We start from the raw sequence: 27386 nt of genomic DNA, 5'->3' as shown, positions 1-27386 counted from the left end.
CTTTCTCCCACAATCTACCATTTAGTTCATTTCTTCTACTTTCTCCACCTTCTGACAACACTTTCTTTCTCAACCTTCTTAAAATTTTTTTTCTAGCTTCTGATTTGTCATTAGCCGAACCCACCTCTCTAAGTCCCAAATTACTTGTTGAAAAAACAAGAATTGAACATTTAGTCTAAATCTTTCCAGAAAGCTTATTCCCACACAGTGATACAGCACGCCAGGCAGTGCTGCTGCAAGAGAAATTAGGTAGCTGTTACCCTGTCTTTTTTATAAATTTGCTCAGTCACTAGCTTTCCTTTTTTTTTTTTTTTTTTTAAACAAAAAATAGCTATACATGCTTTTTTATGCTATATATGATGTATACTCCCTTTACTACATTCTATTTCTGTAAGTAAAATTTTATTTATGCTCTCTTCAACAATTTGCCATCATTTAAGCTTTGAAGATATATATTTGAAGATTTATTCTACTTCTATTTGTCTGATAGAAGAGGTATCTTTTAGGTTACTGTTTCCCCCCCTTGACAGGTGGTTGTTTTAACACATTGTATTAACAGTTTATTGTTACTGGACATCATGTTATATGAACTTAATAGTAATGAATCTCTTCTGAGAAGTAAAAAAAGTTTTGTTTCATCTGAAAATTAATTACTTCAGTGTCTTCTTTTAAGTTTGAAGTAGAGATTATGCATCCTCTTCCTATTACTCAGCTTATATTACATTTTTATTGCTACAGACAAATGTAAGAGAAATTAAATTCTTTCTGTGTGATTTGCACTTGACAAAGTTATTTTGGCAAAATTCTTAAATGCAAGTATTTTACTAGGGTGCTATTCACAAGTAGCAGACAATTTGGCTTGTTTTAGATTAATATTTCTGTGATGAAAATTTTTACATATCTCCAAAACTCAATAGTTGCAAACTTTGTAGACAAACCAGTAAAAATAGAAAAGGAAGGAAAAATAGGGCATAACATTTTGATTACACACATATTATGGTGTCCCAAAACTTTTAGATTTAAACCAATCTTTTTTACAATTTCTGACAACTTGCAAGTAAAATAAAATGAAACATTAAGATCTTTTCTTTTTTTCCCTCTCTGCTAAATGGCTTTCATTGTAAAAGTGAAACATAAACAAAGCCTGTCTGTTCCCCTCAGCTGTATGGCAGGAAACATTCCAGGCTCAGACTTGTAGCTTGATAGGCAACACTTTTGCTCATTCTGCAGTCATTCATATTGAAATTAAGTGAAGATTTTGCACCACATAATGCTGTATTACAGAAGGAAACTTATTTCAGATGGAGAGTAGTCTAAAAAGGGAAACTGCAATCCACACAAAGAGATATTGCAACAACCCCCTATATTTAATGTATATACTAGTTCAGATTCTTCTGAAAGCCTCAGTTTCTAGATATTCTTTTATAGTCTCATGCCCCACAAATGTCAAGGTACAATACAACTTTCATATTGCATTCTAAAATCAGAATGCTATGATAGATTTCATTTCAACTGAAACTAAAATTTTAATTACATATAGAATTAAAATCAATGTCTCTACAGTTAACATAATAACCCAGATCAATTACACATGATTATGATTACACATGATAATAATGAATTAAAAAAAATCCCAAAATTGTTTCACTGAGATCACAAGTTCATTTTATTCATAACTGATTCAGGAACTGTTGTCTGTATTATACAGTTTCTGGATAATGATTTTCTTCTCAGAAATAATGCTGCAGTGCTCCTGTCAAAGGTTCCACAGTTACTATTTTTTTCTGTGCCTTTTGCAGTTCTATAACATAACCACTGAGTTCAGGTGGACTATGCAGATATTTTGCTATGGATATATATTAAAGTTGACACATACGGAATCAATCAGTCTTGCTGTTTATGTATAGGTCTGTTTTAGAGATATAAGCAGCAGTTCAGTAACAAGTTTTTACATGTTGAGAAGATACTGAGAAAAGGATTCAGTCTATGGAAAGGTAACTATAGTTATAATTTGATAAGAAAAACAACCCAGACATACACATATTTAAAATGCAGAACTCTTTTTCAATGTCTGTGCTAACTGAAGGAGGCAAGCTGATTAATTTTGTCTTACTTTTGCCTGGTAGAGAGAAAGAAAATAGGCAAGCCATGACAGTAGTAGCCATACCTAAACATCTGGTCTCCATTCCTCTCCAGAGTCCAGAAGACAGACATTCCCTTACCGCAGAGCCAACTAGCATGTATCCTGAGTCACAAGTAAATATAGCTGTAGATCCATATGTGATTTGAGTTCCAATCTTATTCCCATTTGGAGGTGTAGGAAGTTCTCCACATGAAATAACTTTATGGTAAAATCAAAACAAAACAGAAATGTACAGCTGAGTATCACAAACAAACATACAATACTACTTATCAACCAGTCAACCACACCAATAAATTTCACAGCTTGAAGTATTTTGCTGTGTAGAAAAAAAAAGAATAAAACCTGCATACAAAGACTATTACTTCCCCAGAAATAATACTTATTAGAAGGGGGAACGGGATGGGATGGGACACATACACACCGACCAATTAAAATTCTCTGTAAAGCTACAAACCTCCACCATTCAGAACATTATTATTTGCTATTTAATTACTTTGGTTTTATCAATGACTTTTCCTTTAATATTGGAATATCACAATTGTTGCTATTTAAAAATATATCTTTATATTTCTTTAGGAAGATGTCATGTTTATTTTCTAGTTCATAGTTAAATGCTTGCCCCAGTATACACACAATATGTTGTTATAATGAGTGAATGATGTATGTGGAATTCCTTGCTATTCATTTGCAATTCCACGCAACTTTTCATTCAAAATAACATTTTTTCTTTCATAACCTTCTTTTAAGAATTATTTAAAAGGACTTTACTATTAGTAAATAAGAGGGTGGCTTATCAAAATGTGAAAGAAGCTAGTGCACTTTATGCAAAAAAAAAAGTGATTGGTAATATTGTAAATAAAACTTTCCAAAACATAGTGAAAAAAGTTTGTCTTTTAAAGAAAAAAGGGTTACAAATATATATAGTATGCAAAATATCTCTATATATAGAGATGCAGACATATACACAATGTTTAATAACAGCAGAGGTGAAATATTGCAATTAAATTTTGAAAATCCTCTAAATTATATATTAATTTCCAGTACGTTATAAAGAATTCAAAATTAAGATTATTAAGAATATTATTATTAAGAAATTAAAATTAATTTTCAATATAATTACTCTGTCTTCAGAATTGCATTTTTCTAGACTACACAGCATCCCTGACCTAGAAAAATATATAGGAAAATGTTCTTTATTACTTAGTTGTACCTTCATGGATTTAGGGACCTTTAAAATCCAGAAGCATGCTTACTGGTATTTCCTTGTCACTAAAACTAATGGATTGTATTTGTAAATAGCAGCCTGTAGGATAGCCAGGAATTGCAGCCAGGAACATTTTTTATTATTAACTGATTCCAATATTTAACTAGTTAATTTCTAATTCAGCCAAATAAAACATTTTTATCTGAAACCTGTACAGCAGATGCAGATACAGCATGTACTCACTTTGGCAGTAAGGCCGCTCATTTCTCCAACTCCAGGTACCATTAGCAAGACACTCGATAGATGCTGGTCCCAAACCATAATACCCTGGATCACAGCTGAAAACTACTTTTGTTTTATACTCATAATGTGAACCATTCACTATTCTCCATCTTCCATGTTCCAGTGTGAAAGAATTGATGCTCGGACATGTAACAACTTCCAAAATAACAAAAACACACAGTTATTTGTGGCTTAGTACAGGCAAATGAGGAAAATCTGTACCATTATTAACTCAGAAATGTATTTTAAACACAGTGACATAATATTTGAAGAGTAAGGCTTTATTTGAAATTGCCTGGTTAGCAGGTACAACTTCTATCATTTAATTAATAATGATCAATGGCCCAGACAGAGCAGTGATTGTGTATGCAGAGCTAGGCAACTGGTGTAGAGAGAGAATCTATACCACGGTTGAATTCACTGTAGATTGATAGTAATGGAACTCCTGTGACACTTTACATCAAACATCAGAATCTTTACTAAAATGTTAGCTGAATTTCAATATAGGAATTATTTTTCTACCAATGTAAATTCTATGAGATCTTAAAGACTTATTTGGAGAGTCTGCACATTGGTGACAGGTAAAATAATGTCCATATCCAAGGTGGTTTTTCAGCAGCTACACATTTTTATCTGATGTCTTAATTTTATGTGTTCTTCCTCTAAAAAACTTATGTTCCACAACTCTAACAGAAAAAGGTTAACAAGGATTATAATATTTTCCATAATCAAAAGGCACAGAGGAAAATCTTTGATGGATACTACTTTCTCTGTCTCCATTTGGATTGGTTCTTTAGATAGAGGAAGAGGCATGAGGCAATACAATTTACAAGAACAAGAAAAAGAAACAAAAGGAAAAATGGAAAATCCTTGAAAATTATTCTAGGGTATGTTTTCCTTCCTTTCCAAAATTCATTGGGTGAGATAATCCAAATCTTAATGTGCATCAGACACTCTGACTTTTTTTATCAGTCTTACAATCACCTGGGTTTTCCTACCCCATTAATAACTGATGGTATCCACTTCTCTTTGGGACTGAACATGCACTTTCTCTTTAGTGATGTTCCCCCAGGTTTAGATCGTGTAGGATTACAGTGATGGGCTGAATATAGACAATATGAAGCAGGTTCAAACAAATATCCCAAAGTACTAAAGACTTTGCAATTCTGGATAGTAAATAGGGTTTGTTAACAGTATATGAACTGTGCAGCTGTCACTGATGAGATGGCTTTTCCATAAACCTCTGCAGCCATTAATTTTGCTACAGCTGTAAATAAATTATCAGAGTGAATGTATTCTATGTGTAATATATTTCTTCTGCTCTCACAGAATGTTTCAACATATATCTCAGGTAGACACATTTCAAATAGGTGTTTTGCAATAATCTAATACCAGATATTATTCATAAATTAAAGTAAACCGAAGGTGAAAGTTTAAGTAATGTGAAGAGTTGTGCCTTGCATAAAACCCCAAAATGTACAGCCAGGTTCTTACTCACTGTGGGGTTTTTACATGTTACTTACCTACACAGCGAGGTGTTTTATTGTGATTGCTCCAGGTACCATCCGGCTGGCAGACTGCAGTAGTAAGTTCCTTGGCTGATAGTCTATATCCATCATTGCAAAAATAAGTAACGCGGGTGCCAACTAAATAATCTGTAGTTAATATCCCACCATTTAATGGAGCTTTAGGAATGCCACAAGATATTGCTGAGTAAAGAGAAAGACATAGTTACTTTGTATCTTCTTCACTATAAGCTTCCACTCATCTCAGAGGGTTTAAGCATTGAAACAACAATCTTAATTTGATAAAAAATTACTTTTTAACGCAATAATGTTTGTTTCAGTGTACAAAAAAAAAAAAAAATCCCTTAAAATTTTAGGAAATTAAACCTCAGAAAGTTTTTGTCTTTCAGTAGAGGAAGTTAAAAATAGTGCAGCTATCCAAATGCAGAAGACAATCAAAGAGCGAGTAAAGAATATCTGGGGAAAATATGATCAACGTGGTTGAATGAGTAAAACACCAGTCTAAGATATCAGGAATCTAGTTTGTACTTCAGGTTTCTTCCATCAGGTACACTCTGTGACCTCTGGCAAAGCACTAAAATTAACTTTCAACAGTCTAGTTTTCCTCCTGCAAAGCAGAAATAAAATATCCTTTTAAAAATATTGAACCATAGAATCATTTAGATTGGAAGTGACATTAAAGACCATTTAGTTCCAACCCACCAGCCAAGGGCAGGGACACCTTCGACTAGAACAGGCTGCACAAAGCCCCATCCATCCTGGTCTTCAACACTTCCAGGGATCAGGTACCCACAACTTCCCTGGGAAATCTGTTCCGGTCTCTCACCACTGTCATGGTGAAAAATTTCTTCCTTGTATCTAATCTAAATCTACCTTCCTTCAGTTTAAAGCCATTCCCCCTTGTCCTATCACTACAGGCCCTTGTAAAAAGTCCACCTCCAGATTTATTATAGGCCCCCTTGAGGTACTAAAAGGCCAATGTAAGGTCTCCCCAAAACCCTCTCTTCTCCAGGCTGAACAACCCCAACTCTTTCAGCCTGTCTTTCTAGGAGAGGTACTCCAGCCTTCTGATAATCTTCATGACCCTCCTCTGGACTCACTCCAACAGGTCCATGTCTTTCTTATGTTGCAGGTCCCAGAGCTGAACATAGTACTCCAGGTGGGATCTCACAAGAACAGAGTAGAGGGCCTCCTTCAGCCTGTTGGCCATACTTCTTTTGATGCAGCCCAGAACATGGTTGGCTTTCTGGGCTAAAAGCACACATTGCCAGCTCATGTTGAACTTGTCATCCACCAGCACCCACAAGTCCTTTTCCTCAGGGTTGCTCTCAGTTCATTCCCTACCCAGCCTGTATTGATACTGTGGGTTGCTGTGACACAGGTGCAGGACCTTGCACTTGGACTTGTTGAATTTCATGTTTGCATGGGTCCACTCTCAAGCCTGTCAAGGTCCCTCTGAATGGCATCCCTTCCCTCCAGTGTGTTGACCATACCACTCAGCTTGGTGTCACTGCAGACTTGCTGAGGGTGCACTCATTCCCACTGTCCATGTTGCCAACAAAGATGTTGAACAGTGCCAGTCCCAATACCAACCCCTGAGGAATGCCACTTGCTACTGGTCTCCGCTTGGACATCAAGTCATTGACTACAACTCATTGAGTGCAACCATCCAGCCAACTCCTTATCCACTGAGTGGTTTATCCATCAAATCTATGTCTCTCCAGTTTAGAGGCAAGGATGTCATGTGTGTAAAATACTTTGCACAAGTCCTGGTAGATGATGCCCGTTGCTCCTCCCTCATCCACAAATACTAACACTGTTGTAGAAGACCACCAAATCTGTCATGCGTAATTTGCTTTTAGGGACGCCATATTGGCTGTCACCAATCACCTCCTTATTTTCCATATGAATTAGAATATTTTCCAGGAGGATCTGATCCATGATCTCGCCGGGCACAGAGGTGAGACTGACTGGCCTGTAGTTCCCCACACATTCCTTTTTTCCCCTTTTAAAAACGGCAGTTATGATTCCTCTTTGCCTGTCAGTAGAACTTCACCAGACTGTCACAACTTCTCAAATATGACGGAAAGTGGATTAGCAAACTCATCTACCAGTTCCCTCAGGACCCGTGGATATATCTCATCAGGTCCTGTGGACTTGTGCATCTTCAGGTTCCTTAAATGGTCTCAAACCTATCTTACCCTACAGTGGGTGGTCCTTCATTCTCCCAGTCTCTACCTTTGCCTTCTGTGACTTGGGCGGTGTGGCTGGAGTACTCGTCAGTGTAGACTGAGGCAAAAAAGTCATTGAGTACCTCAGGCTTCTCCATGTCCCTGGTAACCAAGTCTCCCGTTTCCTTCCAAAGAGGGCCCACATTTTCCCTAGTCTTCCTTTTATCACAAACATAAGTCTAGAAGCTTTTCTTGTTGCCTTGACATCTCTGGCCATATTTAATTCTACCAGGACTTTGGTATTCCTAACCTGATCCCTGGCTGCTTGGCCGCCCAGGCTTTCCACCCTTGCAGGCTTCCTTTTAGTGTTTGCGTTTATCCAGTAGCTCCTTGTTCATCCATTCAGGCTTTTTTTTGCCTAACTTCCTCTTTGTTGGAACACATCACTCCTGAGCTTGGAGGAGGTGATCCTGGAATATTAAGCAGCTTTCTCAGTCCCCTCTTCCCTGCAGGCCTTTATCCCATGGTGCTCTAACAAGCAGAACCCTGAAGAGGTCAAAGTCTGCTCTCTGAAGGCCAAGGTAGTGATCTTGCTGTGTACCCTCATCACTGCCCTAAGTATACTGAACTCCACCATTTTGTGGTCACTGCAGCCAAGGCTGCCCTTGAGCTTCACATTCCCCAGCAGCCTCTCCTTGTTGATGAGATCAAGGTCTAGCATGGCACCTCTCTTTGTTGGCGCCTCTAACACTTGGAGAAAGAAGCTGGAAATTGGCAAACGAAAGTGTAAGCCACTTTTTTTTTTTTTTTTTTTAATTATTCAGCAGAAAGAAAAGATGTGGCTTTAAATAGTGCTCTGTCTGTTTTGGGAATAAAATCAAAACTAAGCCTTTTCCACATTTTAACACCACACTTATAATGCAGGTCAGATTGGAAAAAAAAGAAAAAAAAAAGGCTTAGACACTTAACACTTACTTTACTTTGAAGTGGAATCTTAAGCCCTAAGAAACCATTTTCCTGCCCACACAAATATGAAAACTTAAGCCTCTCAGACTATGTATAAATACTTGATAAAACCCAGTAATCTATTTTTGCCCCTATTTTGAGCTTATCTGATATAAGACAGATCTACTTCATAAGCAATATAACAACAGTGTGGCACTGTAGCAAAGCTAATAATCACAGCTGAAGCACAAGGTAAAGCACTAATGGCATCACAGCTTGCAGAACAGAGGAGATAGGATCGATGTTAAAATATGCTTGAATTGCCATAAAAATACATGTAAATTTTTTAAAAAGGAACACACTACTGAAAAGATCACAGAAAGCTATTATTAATTTGTGCTTCACCTCAACTGGGCAACTATAAAAATATTTATCTTATGGTTATCACATTGTCTACTGGCAGCTAGAGAGAAACACATGTTTAGAAGAAAATAAGAAAACTGATTAGGAGACAGTGAAGGCCTCAAGAGAGTCATTGAATTCCATTTTCCAGAGAGTATGAGGACATTATCCCAGAGGTTACATGACAAGTTAATTAAACGAGAAGTTCTATCTTCCACTTCATACTAAACATCTGACAAAGCTGTATTATTTCACCTGATACCACTGAAGAAAGAAACAGTCCCCATGACACTAAAATGAAAACATATGACCAAGTTGGTGCTTATTACATCAATTTCCTCAGTAGCATGGGTTGCAGTAGCTAACATCAGCTAGACCTATTTGTGCAAAGGGGAGGATAACCAAAAGTTGGTATAACCAAGGCATAATCACATAACACTGTTTATCGACTAACTGGCCAAACTAACTTTTTCCTTCAAAAGCACATGTTAATGATAAAAAGAAGTTTTAGACAACAATGGGAGTTTCCAGAACTAAATCCACTGCCAGATACATCAGGGCCAGCATTCAGCGGGGTGTAAAAACTAATATCCACCTGCAGAAGACTTGTAACATGTTAACAGCTGTCACACCAACAAATGCTACAGCAATATCTGTTCACATACTGCAAATTCTGTCTTTTAGCAATTAGCAAAATATATATCAAATATTTTATAGATACAAGCTGAAATGTTTTATATCTACCACTGAGATTTATTACTCCAGTATTAAAAACTATCCATTAGTGATTTGATACATTTTGAGTCATATTATCCATGTTAACAGAACAAATCTTATTGCACAAGAAAAATATATCCTTCTCTTAACCATATATTTTTAAGAAAAAAGTTTCATCCCAAGATACCAAATGCTTGATAACAGACATATATAAACAGCAGTGTGGTGGGTTGACCTTGGCTGGACACCAGGTGCCACCAAACTGCTCTATCACTCCCCTCCTCAGCAGGACAGGGTGGGAGAAAATGAGGTGGAAAAACTCCAACTTGTGGGTCAAGATAAAGGCAGCTTAATGAAGCAATAGCAAAAGTCACACAAACAGAAGTGAAAGAAAACAAAATATGTTATTCTCTACTTTCCATCAGCAGGTGATGTTTGGCCACTTCCTGGGAAGCAGGGCTTCAGTATGTGTAGCGATGCTCCAGAAGACAAACAAATAATGAATGCCTCCCCTTCCTCCTCCTTTCTCTTAGTTTTTCTATCTGAGCAGACGTCATATGGTATGTAATATCCCCTTGGTCACCTTGGGTCAGCTGTCCTGGCTATGTCCCCTCCCAAGATCTTGCCCATGCCCAGCCTACTGGTGAAAGGGTGGGAGGCAAGTTGGAGAGAAAGCTTCAAAGCCATGCAAGCACTGCTCAGCAGTAGCCACACCACTGGTGTGTTACCACCAATACAATATCTAGCTACCAATACAAAGCACAGCACTATGAGGGCTGCTATGGGGCTCAGCCAGACCCAATACACAGAACTCCCAAGGAATAAATGACATTTTTAGTTTACAGTAGTTATGAGTTGAATTTTGCATATGTGGAAACTTGCACAGCAATTCAGCTTTTAGTTAAGGGACAAAATGTGAAAAGATCAAGACAAGTTATCGCCACATCTAATAACTTAACAGGAAAACATGACAAATATGGAACACCCAAAGCCCAGAAGACAGGTCTGTTGCAGAAATTTTGGTTATTATATATCAGCTTCAGCAGCACTGCAAATCAACATCACAATTATAAATGCAACTGAACATTACAATCCATTCTTTGTTCACAAACATCAGAACACAGCCTTTGGAAGGCCTTTATTAGTTCTCAAGGACCACCAGTAAATTCTAAAGACTTATCTGAAACTTCAGAAATTATTATTACACCAGGATGTATTCTTCTGGATATAGTGTTATGTTTTAAACTTCACTTACTTAACATCTCTACCTAGAAATCCTGTAGAAGCATTTGCCTGTAATTCATATATGATATTATAGAACATTAATATTGATGAGGCCTGTGTGAGAGATTTATTTCCAAGAGAAATATTCCATAATTAAAACCAATCAAGTAATTCTAGGATAAGTATTAAAATGTGAAAAATAACTGGGAGAAAACCAAATTCTTAAAGCACTTTGAATCTTCTGAGATATACGATCAGTTGTAAACATCCAACAATTTCTATGAATTCATGTTAATTCTTGTATTCAGATATCTCATTGTAAACCTATTCATTCATTCAAAATTTACCATAATCAGACCTCATAATTTAATTAACCATGGAAATCCTTTATTGACCTGTGATGAGAGGCTTAATATCATGAAAACTGAGAATGATACATGGATGACAACACTTTCACATTATGATTTCTTTAAAACATCCCCATATAAACAGAATTGTTAATATCTAAAATTTAGAACAGTAGAAGTTTGTAATTAATTTTTATTATTGTAACCATTATACTAATAGAATATTAGATTTTGAAGCTGTTTCCTTTTACTTCTTTTCATGTCAGAGGAAGGGTGTTTTTGCTGAAACTTTGAAACAAATTTCAGGTAATCGCTGAAGTCTGGCTTGAGGCATTTCTTTTTTATTCCTAACTACTACATTGAGTCTCTTCTACTGAGATATGTTTAGTTCTATAAATAATGTAAAAGAGCTTTTACCCAAGGTTAAAGCATGTATTTGGATTTTTCAGATTCTGTCAGTCCATTAGTGCAAGTGATTTGAAGAATGGCTGGTATTACCTATTTAGAGTTTGAGAGATCAAGATTTCTATTCATATAGGTATAAGAATGAGAATGTTTAAAAGTGCTCTAACATTAGGCATAAACTTGGAAAAAAAAAGCTGCAGTGGAAAAGGCTACTGTCATTCGTTAGTTACAAGAGAGGATTCAGAAGTGATACAGATACAAAATGAAAAATGCAAAGAAAAAGCATTAGTTTAAATACAGTCATGAAACATTCTGCTGGCAGTAGAAAATGATTGCCAGGAAATGGACTTAATATTGCTAAAAAAAGACCCAAACCACTAGCTCTGCTGATTGTAGAGGTATCATTAAAGAATCCATAAATTTTAAGGCCTTAGATTTCTCATTTCCTGTAGGATGATGCCAGTATCTACTACTGTGATTTAACTGGTAATATTCATTTAGGAGACAGAAAACAAATAGATTAAAATAAGATGTAATATTTTTACAGAAAATGCAATTTTGTTTTCCTTAACTTACAGTGCTATTAAAACCCAGAAAAAAAGCCTAATGCTTATTTTTTTCTTTTTTTTTCTCTCTGTATTAAATGGTCATCTGTGGTAATCCTACCTTCAGATGTGTGAAAAAACTGATTAAAATGGCTATGCTAGTTATGGTATGAATGACAGAGAATGTGAAGTAAAAAGCAAGATTGTGATGTCATCTGATATCACCTGGCAAAATAGTTGGTAAATTCTGACTGACAATTTTAATAGCTGTTAAAACAATGCTCGCCCTCTATATAATGAAGTTTAAAAAACACTAGCTCATACTTAGGAGTTAGAACTACTTTGTGGCGAAGCTGTACTGCCTAGTAGCAGGGGGAATGGCAAAGCCCTCATGTCTTGTAAATATCGTCTATGAAAGAACATGAGGGATATTTACTGATGGTGTTCGCAACCTTTTGATACAAGAGACCTTATCATAAATCTTCTGTATCATCTGGGTATAGGGGATAATTTTCACCTCAAAAAACAAGAGGAAGCTTAGATGTGTGACTGATGTATGGAAACAGCTTATCCCTCTGTGGTTCTGCAATAATAATGTGTCTTTAGGTTGAACCTGAGGAGTTTGCTATTTTAAGTTGCAGCTACATATCATGGCCACAAACCAATTTCCACACACAAGGACTTGCTGGAAGAATTTAACAAAGTTCATATCATGTATCAAAGCTAGCCCTCATTAAATGCATAATTATAAATAAATATTATTCAATTAATAAATACAATACATAATTTTCAATATGCTAACAGTTGGCACCAACAGTCTTTGTACTTGTTCAGACACCGTGACATTACTAGCCACTTAACTCCACTTGTTCCCAAAGTGTTGTCTGAGTATTGCATCTATTTCCATTACTGAGCTCAGTATGTTGAGAATAATCATCTGCTATTTGAATTTGATGTTATTTTTTACTTTTTTTTTTTCATTCCACATTGTTTGATACACTTAATTAACAGTCTCATCAAGTTCTACAAATAACTGTCATGAAAACATTTCTTAGATAACTGCTGAGGAAAAAAACCTAAGAATTATATGTAGCAAATGCACTGCCTGTATTTTCTTTTTGGAGAACTTTCAGGTTTTTGAATTACAGGTACACTTCTTATATATTGAGAGAAATTTATCAAAAAGCTTTGAAAATGAGATTGTTTCACCTTTGACAAAGGTTAGGTTGTTTTGCTTTAGAAACATATAGTTTACAGACTCTTTGTCAAAAAAAAAAAAAAAAAAAAAAACAACAAAAACCCTAATGGAAAATTAAAATGAAACATTCCTATAGCATTTATCTCCACCAGTCAACAGGAACAAAATGTACACATTTTGAATAAACACATTTGCAAATATTCATGAAAGACATTTGTTCCAATAGCTCACTGAATAGTGACATAGGTAAGTTATCAGAACAATAACATTCTTTTCAGGAAAAGAATTGAAATACAGTTGTGATGGGTATTAAATATTTATTTCATTCTCCTTATTAACTGGACTATGTTTTGCTTCTATAAGGCAGAAGAAACTAAATATACAGTTAACCTCAGAAATTCTCTTTTAAATTTCAATTTAAACCAGGAAAGATTAGAATGGCATCACAGGCAATGCTTTTTTGGTCCAGTTTCCTGTTTTTGGAAATGTAGCAAGTTTCAGGTCTTTCTATTTTTTATACAGTTCTTGGATCATCACAGATGTATTTTACTAAATATTCAGTTTTAAATTAACATTTTAATAAAAAAATAGTATTTTAAATTTGTGTGTTTTTTTTTTCTCTCAAAGTGATGTAGATTCTTTTTAGTATTTGCCAGTCTTAGCAAGTTCTGTTGAAATACTGTTTCTTGAAAACACTTCTTTTTTTTTTAAGTTTATATGGTCAAAAAATGTATTTAAGTCAGAAAACTGATGGCTTACCTTAGAAAAGGAAAAAGAAAGTTTTTTAGGGTGTATTATTTTATAATGAAAGAATTTACCTTGACAAGCTGGGACTGGAACATCCCATGAGTAATAACCATATGGAGACTTCCTGCATACAGCAGTACTTTTTCCAATGAGCCGAAAACCTCGATCGCAAGCCCAGCGAACCATACTGTTGAGCTGTCCACCTGTCTGACTGACAATGAAACCATGTGGAGGAGACTCTGGAGTACTACAGTAGAGAGCTTTAAACATAAATATCGAATAAATAAAAGATGCATTTAGAATCCAGATGACAATTCCTGACAAATTCATATTGAATTCATTGGACATCTGATAACAAGCTGAGAAAATGTCACTAGAAGTTGTATTTTGCGTTGTGACCATGCATTTATGTATGAAGCAATTTCACTAAGTATAAAGGTGAAAGACTAAGGCTTTATAAGGGCTTCAGGCTTTAGTAGCCTCAAAGGAAATACAGTGATAGCTCACATATAATTTTTTTTTCACCTTTCATCTTTTTTAAACCAAGTAAGCTACGGAATTTTAGTTCATGATGAAATTTATTGAAATTTTATAAATTTCAATAGTGTGGGGTTTTTTTGTTTGTTTGTTTGGGGTTTTTTTTAGAAGAAAACATCAAGGGCATACTGCACGCAATTCTTTTCAAATAAGCTTTTTCTTCTCGTCTAAGTAAGCTATTTCTTTCAAGTTCTGTGATTCAGTGAGCTGCAGTGAACTAGAAAATCTAGAATAGATTTTAATCATATTTATGAGTGTCACCATAAATCCATGGCAAAAACACTGAATCTGCTTTTTTTTTAATTTTTTTTTTTTATTCAAAACACATGAAGTTCTACAGAAGTCTTCCCTAGATACTATGAAAAAAAACCAAACCAACCAGAAATCTTTATGAGAGAGAAAAGATCTTTAAGCAATAAAGTTGTTATCTGAAAGGATATATGTACTTTATGTCTCTGACATTAAAGACTGCTTACTTATTATATTGTCACCATGCTTATATTTCTTTAAACTCCCTTGTTCATTAAGTTCATGAGTACTAAGTCACTCAGTTTGGGTACCTTGTGAAAGCAGTGGACCGGAAGGGACTTACAACTTGGTAGCCAGTTTAAGATGAATGTTGTTTGTTTAAAAATTTAATTTGGTCTCTGATCATTTTGGTTCAAGGACAAGCCAAGACTGATTAGCCATGATGACCATTTCCCCATTTTGTAGGGAAGAAAATTAAGTTGGAAGTTTGTTTCCAAGTGCTTCCTTCATGCTTTGAAGAAATGTTGACAACTATTGGTATCAGTTTTCTCAGGCAGATAGAGAAGTGCTGCTTCACTTGCCCTTTAAGCCATTCCATGTCCCATGATTTAATTCAGGTCAATGATTTTCTCAGGCAAAGGTTTCCTCTGATCAGGATGGAGTCAAGTGGCTGTTTGTTAACTCTTTAAAGAGTAAGCAAGCAGTAGAATGAGAAGTATTGCCATTTCCTTCAGAGCACATACTATGAAAATATTTTCTTCCTTACAGTAAATTGCTCCTGCCTTGTACTCTTGGAAGAAACAGAAATGCTCTACTTCTTTGGTGTATAATAAAATTTACTGATATGTTCTAAGTGATATAAATCACTAGTAGATATTTCCTGTCTACCTTTCAATAGTTCTCTCACTGTCAGTAGGGAAACAGTTTTAAGATTTTTTATTTTTTTTTTTAACAGATCCAACAGGTACTACAGGCAATGAAAAGAGGTACCGTATAACATTTTGCATCTAGGCAACAGTGAATTTTATCTAGCTATACAACATTTCACCTCTGAGAAATCTGTCCGTTCCTAAAGGGAAAAATGACATTTTTACTGTTTACAGACTGCTGTGAGCCTAACTTTTTCTGCAAAAGTGAAGTAGACAGAAGTTGTGTGAGGAAAAAAGAAAAAAACCACAATAGAAATAGTTTTATATTTATTCTATATTGCTTTCTCTGCTTTGTAAGGTGAAACTGGTTTATGCCAATAACTTCTCTAGTATCTACAGATACGATCCCCAGTACTTTTCATTCTGTGGATTTCATGTCCTTGGTCATAATAAAAAATCAAATATAGATTTTGTGGAATTGCTGTAAATTGCAACACATCTACTTTAGCTTGATTAATGAATATTTTTATCCTGTAAAAATTGATATTATATAATAATTTGATACAAGAAATCATATAAAAATCAATCTTTTTCAACTATCATCTTAACACACTATTCACAAATATGTTCATTTGAATTAATAACAACACAATGTTGGCTTTTCTCACATACTAATTGATCACTTCTAATAATGTTCGGAAAAATTGTAAGACCTGAAAGGACTGAACTCTTTGAGTCTCAACAGAAGCAGCAAACAGTATCATGCTTCTGTTGAACCTCAAAGAGTTCAGGACTTCAGGGTCTCACACTTTTGCACCTTATAGGTGCTCATTCCTGCCTTGTTGCCATCTCTTCCTCTGTCCCATCAAAAGTGTTAATAATGAATTGCCTAAAGATCAAATACGAAGAACGGAGGCACATGAATGCAAATGAATGATGGGAGGGAGAAGGGGGAAGCTACTTATTTCACCTTTAGTACTGTCATATGCCATCTTACAGTCCTGTGAAACATTTGCTTAAATCTCCACAGAACATGTTTCATATATCCTACTTAGGGTATGTGTTTGTTTTATTTCTTCACCAGATCAGTATCATCAGGATCATATATAAAACAGATTGGATTTCCTGTCAGCCTGGGCAATTAATATTACAAAATATAGCTTACATTACTCATTTCACATAAATATGTTCCACATTGAAACTTTATACACATTAAAGAAAGCTGGATATACATACCTATATACCTTATCCTGAAACCTTTTTTATTGGTGCCATGATCTGCTGACCACCGGAGAAATACTTCATGGCCATTGCTGGTTATATTTAGAGAAGATGAATAATCCCCACTGAGAGAAATGAGCAATGGGCTATGACTATTTGGTCCTTGACACAAGGAAGAAATAAAGAAAAAATAAAAAAAGGAGTTACAAAGTTTTTTAAAAAACATACAATAAATTGTATGCATACAATTAATATACATAGAAAACATCCTATATACATATACATAGAAAGAAAATGATAAATTAATCTGAATTAAAAATGGAAGTTGACATTACGTGTTATACAATAGAATACATATTTGTTCAGAAACAAAATTATTTCTAAAAATAATTAGTAGTACAATTTTGAAACAGTAATCCAACAGTCCCTTTTAGCACAACAAATCCAAATAATTGCTTATTTAAGATTTTTTTTTATACTTACAAATTATGGTATTCATAAAAAATAGTGATTACATAGATGCAATGTAAAAATACATATACAGAGAAAAAGTATCATCCAAAGTTGTGTATCCTATAGTTACCATCAAACACCTCAAGTATATCAAATTCCTTTTCTGTCTGGAAGAATTCAAAGAACATGCTGATATTATAACCCTTTTCCACAGTAATGGTCCATGCACACATCTGAAGATTTGGGTAGCTGTCAGGATATCCAGGGCTCAGTATTACTCCTGTTGAATCCAGACGCATTTCATTGGCTGGACAAAGCACTGTGAAAGAGAAAGATTGGTAAAAAAATCTAAAGCCCTCTCTTTCTGTTTCATGTGATTGGCAAGATTTTCCTGAGTTTAAAAGATCTGCATTACTAAATTCATTTCCATAAAAACAGAAAGACTGACAACATTTCAGAAACAAAGTCGGTTAGTAGAAAAAACCTAAAGTAATGTTTGTCTTGAAAATAAGCCTTGCAACCCTTAGAAGCTACCGATTCATAACATTTTTATTCTTTTATTCTACAGAAGACAAGATATTCTTGTAGGCTGTTGCTTAAGTACTAAATTGTTGGATTGTTCAAAAAGTGAACCACAGACTCTGCCCCCTTCCCCTCCCCTCCCCCCCCCCCCCTCTGATTACTATTACTGACAGCAACAATTACAGGTTAAATCTCGCACTGAAAGCAAACTTGCAGACTCTGTGATTTTTGATTGTCAGATTCTAAGTAAAGAGTAACCAATCCCTCCCACTGTATAAAGCAGCACCTAAATTTTGAGATCCTCATTCAAGCTCCAAGAATGTTGATGTACCTACACACAATGTCAGCACTATTCAGACATGATGCCTTCAGTCTAGGAAATAAAAGACATACTTCAGACTGACACTTTGTTGCTCAATAGGACTCAGTAGGACTGATTAGACAAGATGACTCGTGCTATCCAGCTACCTAGTTTTAAGATTTATAGAAACTTCAGAAAAGACTAGGTTACTGTCTTTACATGCAATAAAAAAACACTTGAAAGTCTATTTTTCCTTCACCACACCTAACAGAGTCCTATTTCTTTCCATCTTTTACCAAAAGAGACAGTAAAGAAGAGTTCTTAAAATCAAAGCCTATGACTAGCAGTCAAGACGGTGTCATAAATCCCAAATGAGCTAGAGAATCTCAGGCTGACTCTGGGCAACATATATAATTGTTCTTCCTATTAAAACCAGGTACAATATAGGTACAATATTTCACAATATGACAAAAACACTCTGAGGAAATAAAGTTCAAGTTAGGAGGAAAAAAAGCCAGGTGATTTCTGCCCTGATTAGAAGTGAAAAAAACCCACCCAAATATCACCCTCATAGATAAATATCCATAGATAAATTAATAGATAAATATTCCTCCTCCCTCAGTTCTTTGGCAAACATAAAAGATGTATAACTCTGTCATATAACTTATGTGCATATTGAATATATATCTACAAACCACTTCTTTTTTCATAAATCTGTGTTAATAATTTGGTTATACATTCACATTTCTAGTGAACTCCCAAGTTTAGACAACTGGGTACTTTCCTTCTTCTAAGACAGAGTATTTCCTTGATGAGAGATAAAGTCAGCTGAAGAAGAAATTATAAAAATCTGAAGTTCTTAATTTCTCACGTCTTTTCCCAAAATTTAACTCCAGGAAATAAGAAAAGGAATATGCTTTACCCTTTTATCTAAAACATTGCTGGGAGAGGCTAGACCCCACAATGTGAGAGTGCTTCCTGCAGGTTTAAAAGGAGACACCTGCTCCATCCCCTGCTTACTTCTTCAGCAGGTATTGCCTACCATGCCTTCACCTTACTCTAAATAATTATTTTTTTCTTATTTCCCACATCATATTCTGAAGTTACTCAGCTTCCTCTTACAGCTGTGCTGGAAAATACATAGCAGCTCTGGCTATTTTTAATTGTCACAGCTTCAGGAGCGATAGAGGACGCTAGCAGGATAAATGCTGCTTTGTAAATCTTTTATCACCACTATTTGAGGCAGCTGCTGAAATTGAGCAACATGGTGTTAAATAATATGATGAAAAGGCTTGATTTTGAATTTATGTGGATTCAATAAGTCTACATAGAATAACAATCTCATTAAATAAAAATATCTGATATTACCATGTTATTGGAACTTTTTTAAAGATTTGTTTTTGCCTCATGATACATGAACAAGTGTCTACAGTTGAAACCCAAAGACTACTAAACAGGAGCCTTAAAATTTGTTTTTCATATTCACAACTAACACTTACATGAAAGTGAGTTAGTATTGACCCATTACCAGTTCCACAGGAAAATAACAGGACCTTAGATCTCTCGAGAACACTGAAAATAATATTGGCTTATTAAATATAAAAATCAGATTTTTATGGGGAAAAAGACATTGAACTGTAAAGAAAGATACAGAACACAGAAAATCAGAGAGAAAAGGAATAATTATCTTCACAAACAAAACTCATAAGAATCATAGAATGGTTTGGGTTGGAAGGGTCTTTTGAATATAATCTTATCCAACCCACTGCCGTGGTCAGGGAGATCTTTCACTGGATTAGATTGCTCAAAGACCCTTCCAACCTGACCTTGAAAAAAAGAAAGGAATCTGTTCATATATTTTAAAACATTCATATCTCACTTTCAAAATTATCATCTAATTGCTCAATACTTAAAAGTTGTTTCTCATGTCTTCTTTTTGTCTTAATTAATCAAGAAGAGATTGCATATAACACCTCCACTCCACATGAGAAACCTCTGGCTAAAATCTGGCTGTCAAACTACAGTGCTAGGCCAGTTGTAATACAGTTTTTACCCCAAGCAAACAAAAGAAGCAATCCTCTCAGCTTTATACATACATACATATACATAAACACCAACAGAGAGGTGTGGCAGGAAGGCAGGAAGAGCACCATAGTCATCTGGCTGCACTAGTTTGTTTACAGATAGTTTTGCTGTCTGCATAGGATGCTGCTTTGCAAACTATCCTCAATTTCAGGATCTTCAGATAAACACCCCTACAGAATTTTACAGAGCGCAAGACCTCCTTCTGTCCAATGTATTCCCTTGGGAGTCGAGTAGCTAAGTTTTCTTACGAATCTGAGTTAATGCAGCTGAGATGTAGCTGAGAGTCACCCTTCAAAAATTTTCTCAGGGTCCCCTAATTATTGTGCAAAATACAGTTTGAATCTTCTTACTCTGAAGCTTTTATTTTATCATGTATACATATACATATCGTGTATGTATAGAAGCTAATTCCAAGGAAAATTAAGGGCAAAGCTACATGCTGTGTATGAGAAATACTGTATTTTAACAAAAGATGATGATAGGCATTGGCATAAGCTTGTGGAATTTAGTGATTATTTTCTGATCTAAACAAGGAAATCTTCAGGAATTTTAAGAAATGCTCATCCAACTGATACACATCAGAGAAAGAAAATAGAAAAAAAGGCAATGTAGTTTTACATAGTACTAAATGTGGTGTAAACAAACCTGTAACAATTACAATCACCAAATAAAATTCCAGAAATATTTTGCTTCAGTATTTTCTCCTAGGGATACCTCATTATTGATTACTATATCGTTACTGCAACACATTAGGTTCACTAAAATATTATCATTTAAATTCTGTTAAGCAGTACTCTTCACATTCAATAAACAAATTAATGTTAAATGTGAGTATAAATCTATTTCAGGTTAAAAATTTAAGAACAATTCAACCAAAATTCCTTAGCACTGGCTAAAGTGTCTAACGTGTGCACAAGGTTAAGGCCAGAGAAGTTAACATTATGAGGTCTAACAGTAAATATATGCTTTGCTGGTAACAAGAATGAGTAAAGTAATACAGATATGAACCGACAGAAGAGCTGGGTTTATTCCTTGAGAGTGTCTCATATAATGTGTTATAGCCTGCACAATTAAAGTATGGTAGCTTATACATAAACAAATGTAGTATACTAAAATCATGGAAAACATAAATTTTATGCATAAAATTTGCTGCCTCTAAACTTCACAAAGCTCTCTGTTGGTCTGGTTTTTAATAGTGAAATTTAGTTTACACATTGCTATCTTCAAACTTATACATTATATGAATAAACCAAGAGAAAAATTATGTTACTGCTTATTCTAGGTGGCCAGTTGGAATGGTCATTTTAAACGTTTTAACTAATTCCTTTGATTATTTTATTTTGTTTTGTTTTTTAATTTCTGAGCCTAATTCTGAAGATTATGTTAACTTTCTTCAGATTTAGACTGAAATAATAAGAACACTGCTTTAATATTTAGTATTTAATCCAATATTTAGCATTTATATGTGACAGAAAAAAAGATTAACTATAGTAACTGAAGTCATCATTCCTGAGTTTTTGTCTTGGGACTTGCAATGAATACAAATAGGCTTTCAGCAACACGTGCTGAGAGAATGCATCAGGATCAGCACATAGGTCTCTGTTTGTCCCATCTATTATTACACCATTTTAACATTTAAAACAGTGCCTGGAGGTTGCTATGGTTTTCACACATTAAATGCTATAAGCCTGCTAAGTTAGGATTTTAATTTAAATTAAGGTGTTGGAAGCTATTCCTAGACACAATTGTACCTAAATAAAAAAAATGCATGGATTTTCAGAAATTATGTCTTGAAGTTCTTATAAAACTCACAATTGAAGATCACTTTGCATTTTTAAGAAGTAGACTTACTGCTACAAAAGATTTTGACTTTTGCAGGGGTTTGTGCATAAATCCAGGGAAAAACAGTTTATTCAGCTGTAGTAGTTGACTACTCCAGTTTTCAGAAACTTGTGAAAAGGGTGTATTTATCAGACAGTATTTTTTTAACTTTTAGCTGAAAACTGAATTGAACATTCTAGTCATAATTAAGTTCTAAAAATTACTATACTGATGTTTAAAGGCATAAGAACTAAATTGTGCACCAGTGAAACTTCAGAAATTACTAAGAAACGGTCAAATATTAAAGCTTTACTTGTAAAAGTAGCATATTTATTCACAATAAATTTACTATTTCTGAATAAATCTTTCATCGTGAGTGTTTTATAGATATGCTATTTAATTAAAATTGCCAGGGGGAGGGGAAACCCAACATCTGATTGCTAGAAAACCCAGATGGCAGTATTTTTCATTTAATACACATGTAAATTGAATGTATTTATTATGACTGATTTGGGAAGGTATATTAATCTTGAAGTAGATGTTAGAATATTAAGCTCAGGAGTAGATGGATCACAAAGGAATATCACAACTAGCAGGATCTGAAGTGGCCTCTGTTTACATAAATTACACTTTGATGAGGCTGTGAGTTTTGGGATTTTTTTTCCCTCAAAATGGGGATATATTTTTTTTTTTTAAATTCCCTTTATCATGCATGTTTGAAACTGTATGTACTTATTTATCTTTTGGAAATAAATGGAAGAATTAATAAGAAAACATAAACGTATCCATTACTGAAAGTTTAAAGAGATTGCATTTTTTTTAAATAAAACATGTGCAAGTTTTATATCCATTAGCTCCCTAATCAGTTTGGTATGAAAGAAAACTCTTGCATTTTCTTAAAAAATGATGGGAAAATTCTATTTTAGCATAATACATCAAATGTCATCTTAATAAAGAATGGTTTAAACTGTGATGTTAGTAGTTGGCAGGACTGTAATCTTGTTTCAACCTTAACAATGAGGTAGTGTTATATATCTCTATTCACAGTGTTCAATAAAAGGAGGAAAACATGAACACAAAGACGCACAAATAAAGATACAGAAAACCTATTATTTAGAATACAATGAATAAAAATAGAAGCACTTAAAGTTACACTGGAAAGTGATGTTGTGATTATGTTCACCCAAATCCATCCTATGTTAGTGTAGCATTTTTTGAAACTTCCATATACATTTCCATACTATTAAGTTCTAGATAAAATGAAATAAACTCATTATTTATTAGAGTCTTTTAAAGAACTGAGAAATTATTTTCACAAAGTAGATCAGAGTGCTCTAAACTCATCAAATTCATTAAAACATTATTAATTATTTTGCATTAGTATTTGACATATATTCGCCCTATCAAACAATGATAAGACTGGGAATAGCATCAAAAAGTCTGAAATATTTTCAGTGTGCTGTCTTATGTAAAGAGATAGAGGAGGGTATTTAAGGAATCACCATTCAGCTGGTCTGGCAGAAGGAAAAGAAAAGGCGAAAAAAACCTTGACAAGTAGGTGGTGCTCCATCCATCTGAAGTCTTTCACCTAGCCGGCATGTCAGAATCTCATTACCAACCAATGTAAAGCCTGGCTGACACTGGTATCTTATTATGTCTCCTGTTTGGAAAAACAAAACAAGACAAAACACAAACAAACAAAAGAAACATTAAACAGCAATTAACTGGGACTTTTAGCTTTGAAAACATTATTGATTAATGAAGTTTCTTGCTGCCGTACATAATGGGCTAAATGACCTCTGGCATAAACAACTTTGATTAGTCTAAGAAAAGTGGTAAATGAGCATTATGTCAAGCACTGTGCTGCATCTATCACTGTTTTCCACTACATTATTTGTTGGACAGTTTGCTAATTTGTCTGGGTTTGACTGATGCTGTGTGAAACACGTGTCCACAAAGCTTTAAGCAGTATGATTTACTGGATAACCATTATGAACTAAACAAAGAGATAAGACCAAGTCAGTAATGCATACAGTCCTGAGGGGAGAGGGCGGAAATAGTAACTGGATATAGTTAATGATAGCTAAATTTGGCATAGTGAAAATATATTGACATTTTTTAATTATGAAACTGAAAATTAATATAGCTTTATGTACCAATAAAAGTAAAAATTTGTGTATTTCCTGGAGTCCAGATTTTTCCTTGGTCCAGATTACAGTGCAGAAAAGAAAAAAAAAATATTTTTTTCTCTGTGTTGCCAATATATAACTGTCAAATATTGGATTATACTAAAAATGAATTTATTTTCCTTTGACATAACGTGAGCAAAACTAGTTGGTCAGATGTCTGATTTCTCACATAAGTCATAATTTTTGAACAATAGGTGGCTAAGTAATATTATTAGCATGTTTTAGAAGGTTAGAATGTCACTCCCTTTTCAGATCCTCCTAATTTTTACAAATTGGATTCTATGCTTCAAGTCACCGAACCTTAATTCTGGTACAGAATATACCATTGTCTACATGTTTTCATGTGGGTTTTGCTCATTTGTTTCAGTATAGAACAATGTTTTATATTAAACATTATGAAATATATATTTTTAAATTAAGTTAATTAGAAAGAAATTACTGTCTTATTTATATGTGATCTCTGAAACAGATGGGATTCAGGAGGTATAGGGAAGTGAAATGACTTCTCAAAAACTTTATTTTCAAATATAAATCTAACGTATTACAGGCATGATTTGCAACCTGAAAACCAAGAAATTTCTGTGCATAGCAGTTTGTGGTTTTTTTCTAAAAAAACGTTGTTTCCCTCCCCCACCCCCCACCCCCCACCCCCCACCCAATATTACCTATTTCAAATTCATCATCCTCAGTTAGAATTTCAGCATTTGGTATATTTATGGGAGGCTGGCAGACCCGGAGCTGATAGGCTATAAACAGGAAGAAAGCACAGTTGACATTCCCATACTTGGACAGTTAACATAGCAATAACAAACATAATTGATATAAAAAGTACATTAACAGGGCAAAAATAAACATCTCTTCATTTACTTTGAAACTTTCAAGAGAATCAAAAGAAAGGAAGCATATGATTTTCAGAATTAATGAAAAATTGGAAGTTGTGTCTGGGTTCCTAATTATTTAATTCCAGTGGCAAAACTCTCTTCTTAAATAATCTAAGAAGCTTAGAAGTGGTTGCCAATTTTCTCACTTAATCTCATCTGAAAAGCAAATATGTTTTGCACTGTGCAATCATTGGTTTTGTTTTGTTTTGTTTTGTTTTGTTTTTTACATTTTTACTACTGAACTCTTCCCCTTTTGAAACTTTGTAATAAAGACAAGTTTTAGAATCCAAAAGATTCTACCCAGAGGCAGCATAACTGATGGAGAGAAGCATTGTGAATGTGAAATTTCCCAGTAAAAGAATAGTTGTGGAGCACATCTCACCCGCAGACAGGGTCAGAGAGTAATTCTGCTTTCAAAATCCTCATTTGAAGTCCCACATGAAATAATTTTCTGAGTTTTAACACATGTATGGAACAGCCAGGCAAAATAAACAGGTGAAATAAATGACAAAAAACAGAAGTAGGAAGAGTATGCAGAAACGATATAGTTTTGGTTTTTAACAGAGAAGCTATGAGCATCGGTCTGTGTTTGGACACAGATGAAATCACCTTCAATTTGAATATGATTAGGACAGAAATCCAGCCAAAGAAATCACACTGAAGTATTTATACTGACAGTGTATTATTTCACATTTTAAGGTGTGCACTCAGGTTGATCAGTGAGTCAAGTATGCCTTGTTTTCGCTGACACATTTTTATATAGCATTGCTTTATAGAACCTCTCATCAGTAAAGAGACATCATCTACTTATGACAGATGATGATTCAGCTTCAGTTATACACAACTTTGTTACAACCTGTGCTTGGATCCTTTAGTAATAGAATAGTCAAACTTTTGTCAATCACAAAATTTATATTGTAACCAGGTAAGGTCTTTTGTTGCTACCGAGTGACCCATATCTGACATCTTCCTATTCCACTCCTTTTTGTCAATTGTGTAATGAAAAGCCACTTAAATCTGTGTCAGAAAGCTAACATCCTGCCTTAGGATAAAGTAATTTAAAATAAAACACACCAACCAAACATGGAGCAGCTGTGCTTTTTGCATTTTAAAAAAATATAATAAAAATCATCATGATAATTAAAAAATTGATTCAATAAACAACTCATATAATTTATCTCAAGTGTCTCTCATTTAGGGGTATCATTCATTGTAATGCTCAAATTATGTATTTAAAACAAATCCGACTCCTCTCACTGCCTTGCCTTTATTGCTATAAATTTTATGTAGCTTATATGAATGATCATAGATTCAAGGACTGAGAGATTTATTTATCTTGACAACATCAACCCAAAAGGTGTTTTAAGTTTCTTCATGAATAATTCTTTGTGCTGTTCAGTTTGCATCTTTATTACACATTAGGGCCCACACTTGTGGAATGACAATTTCCACTATAATGAAAGAAACAAGCACAAGGAGATAAAGTTCATTAGAAACACTTTATTAATAATAAGCGATAGGATGAGAGGAAATGGCCACAAATTGCTCTAGGGAAGGTTTATGTTGGATATTAGGAAAAAAAATTCTTCACTGAAAGGGTTATCAAGCATTGGAACAGGCTGTCCAGGGAAGTGGTTGAGTCACCATACCTGGAGTTTTTTAAAAGACATGTAGATGTTTCGCTTAGGGATATAGTTTGGTGGTGGACTCAGCAGTGTTAGGTTTATGGTTGGACTCAATGATCTTAAAGGTCTTTTCCAACCTAGAGTGATTCTATGGGTCTATGATTCTATGAGCATTTTTACATGTTTGGTAATATACCGATGTATTCATATGTAACATTACATAACAATTTATATATTGTTGAATACAAAGGGCCAGTTTGTCATTTGCAAGCTGTTACATGCAATTTAGATGCCCAGATATAGAATGAAAATTTTGACCTCTCTCTACCTAATCCTACCTGAGTCTATACTCCATAATCAATGCAAGTGCTATTGCTGCTGGTTTTTTTCATTGAGATTTAAGGTATTTTTTGGTTTGCATTGTTTTGTTTAAAGTTCCATTAATTCCCACAATTCTATCTCTATTCATCTTGCTCTTCACTAAGCCAAAAATAAAGCCATCTAGTTTCAAAATCTGATCAGGAACCCGAAAAAACAGACTGTAGTCTGTCTGTGTTTCCTGGAATAGTCAAACCAACAGGCATTCACATAGCACCTAAAACCACCCTTGCTTCTGAACCTGTTTCCTTGTAATGATAGTAATGTAAATGAGATGTGACCACAGAAGGTCTGAATAACTACAAAAAAAAGAGGTAGAATTTGCTGCATTAATACTTTTCATTCAGTCAGTATTTAATTCAAGGGCAGTTTAGTCTTAACTACACAGTATAGTTCACT

The 27386-nt window shown here is 34.5% G+C and overlaps 1 protein-coding gene across 3 annotated transcripts in view; it reads right to left on the bottom strand.

Moving 5' to 3' along the window:
- CSMD3 (CUB and Sushi multiple domains 3) overlaps window positions 1-27386 on the bottom strand; it is a 726530-nt gene that overhangs the window by 71368 nt on the left and 627776 nt on the right. For 2 of the 3 annotated variants that reach the window (XM_055706136.1, XM_055706139.1), the window contains 8 exons: window positions 24769-24849; window positions 23461-23574; window positions 17316-17504; window positions 16748-16894; window positions 13928-14116; window positions 5153-5338; window positions 3591-3785; window positions 2168-2341 (listed from right to left, as the gene is read on the bottom strand). In XM_055706136.1, the coding sequence (XP_055562111.1) occupies window positions 2168-2341; window positions 3591-3785; window positions 5153-5338; window positions 13928-14116; window positions 16748-16894; window positions 17316-17504; window positions 23461-23574; window positions 24769-24849 (1275 nt within the window). The remainder of the gene's footprint in view (window positions 1-2167; window positions 2342-3590; window positions 3786-5152; window positions 5339-13927; window positions 14117-16747; window positions 16895-17315; window positions 17505-23460; window positions 23575-24768; window positions 24850-27386) is intronic. The other variant, XM_055706138.1, reaches the window with a different exon arrangement.

Source organism: Falco cherrug, chromosome 3 (genome assembly GCF_023634085.1).
Source record: "Falco cherrug isolate bFalChe1 chromosome 3, bFalChe1.pri, whole genome shotgun sequence".
Classification (NCBI taxonomy): domain Eukaryota; kingdom Metazoa; phylum Chordata; class Aves; order Falconiformes; family Falconidae; genus Falco; species Falco cherrug.
This window is presented reverse-complemented; position numbering and strand designations above follow the sequence as displayed.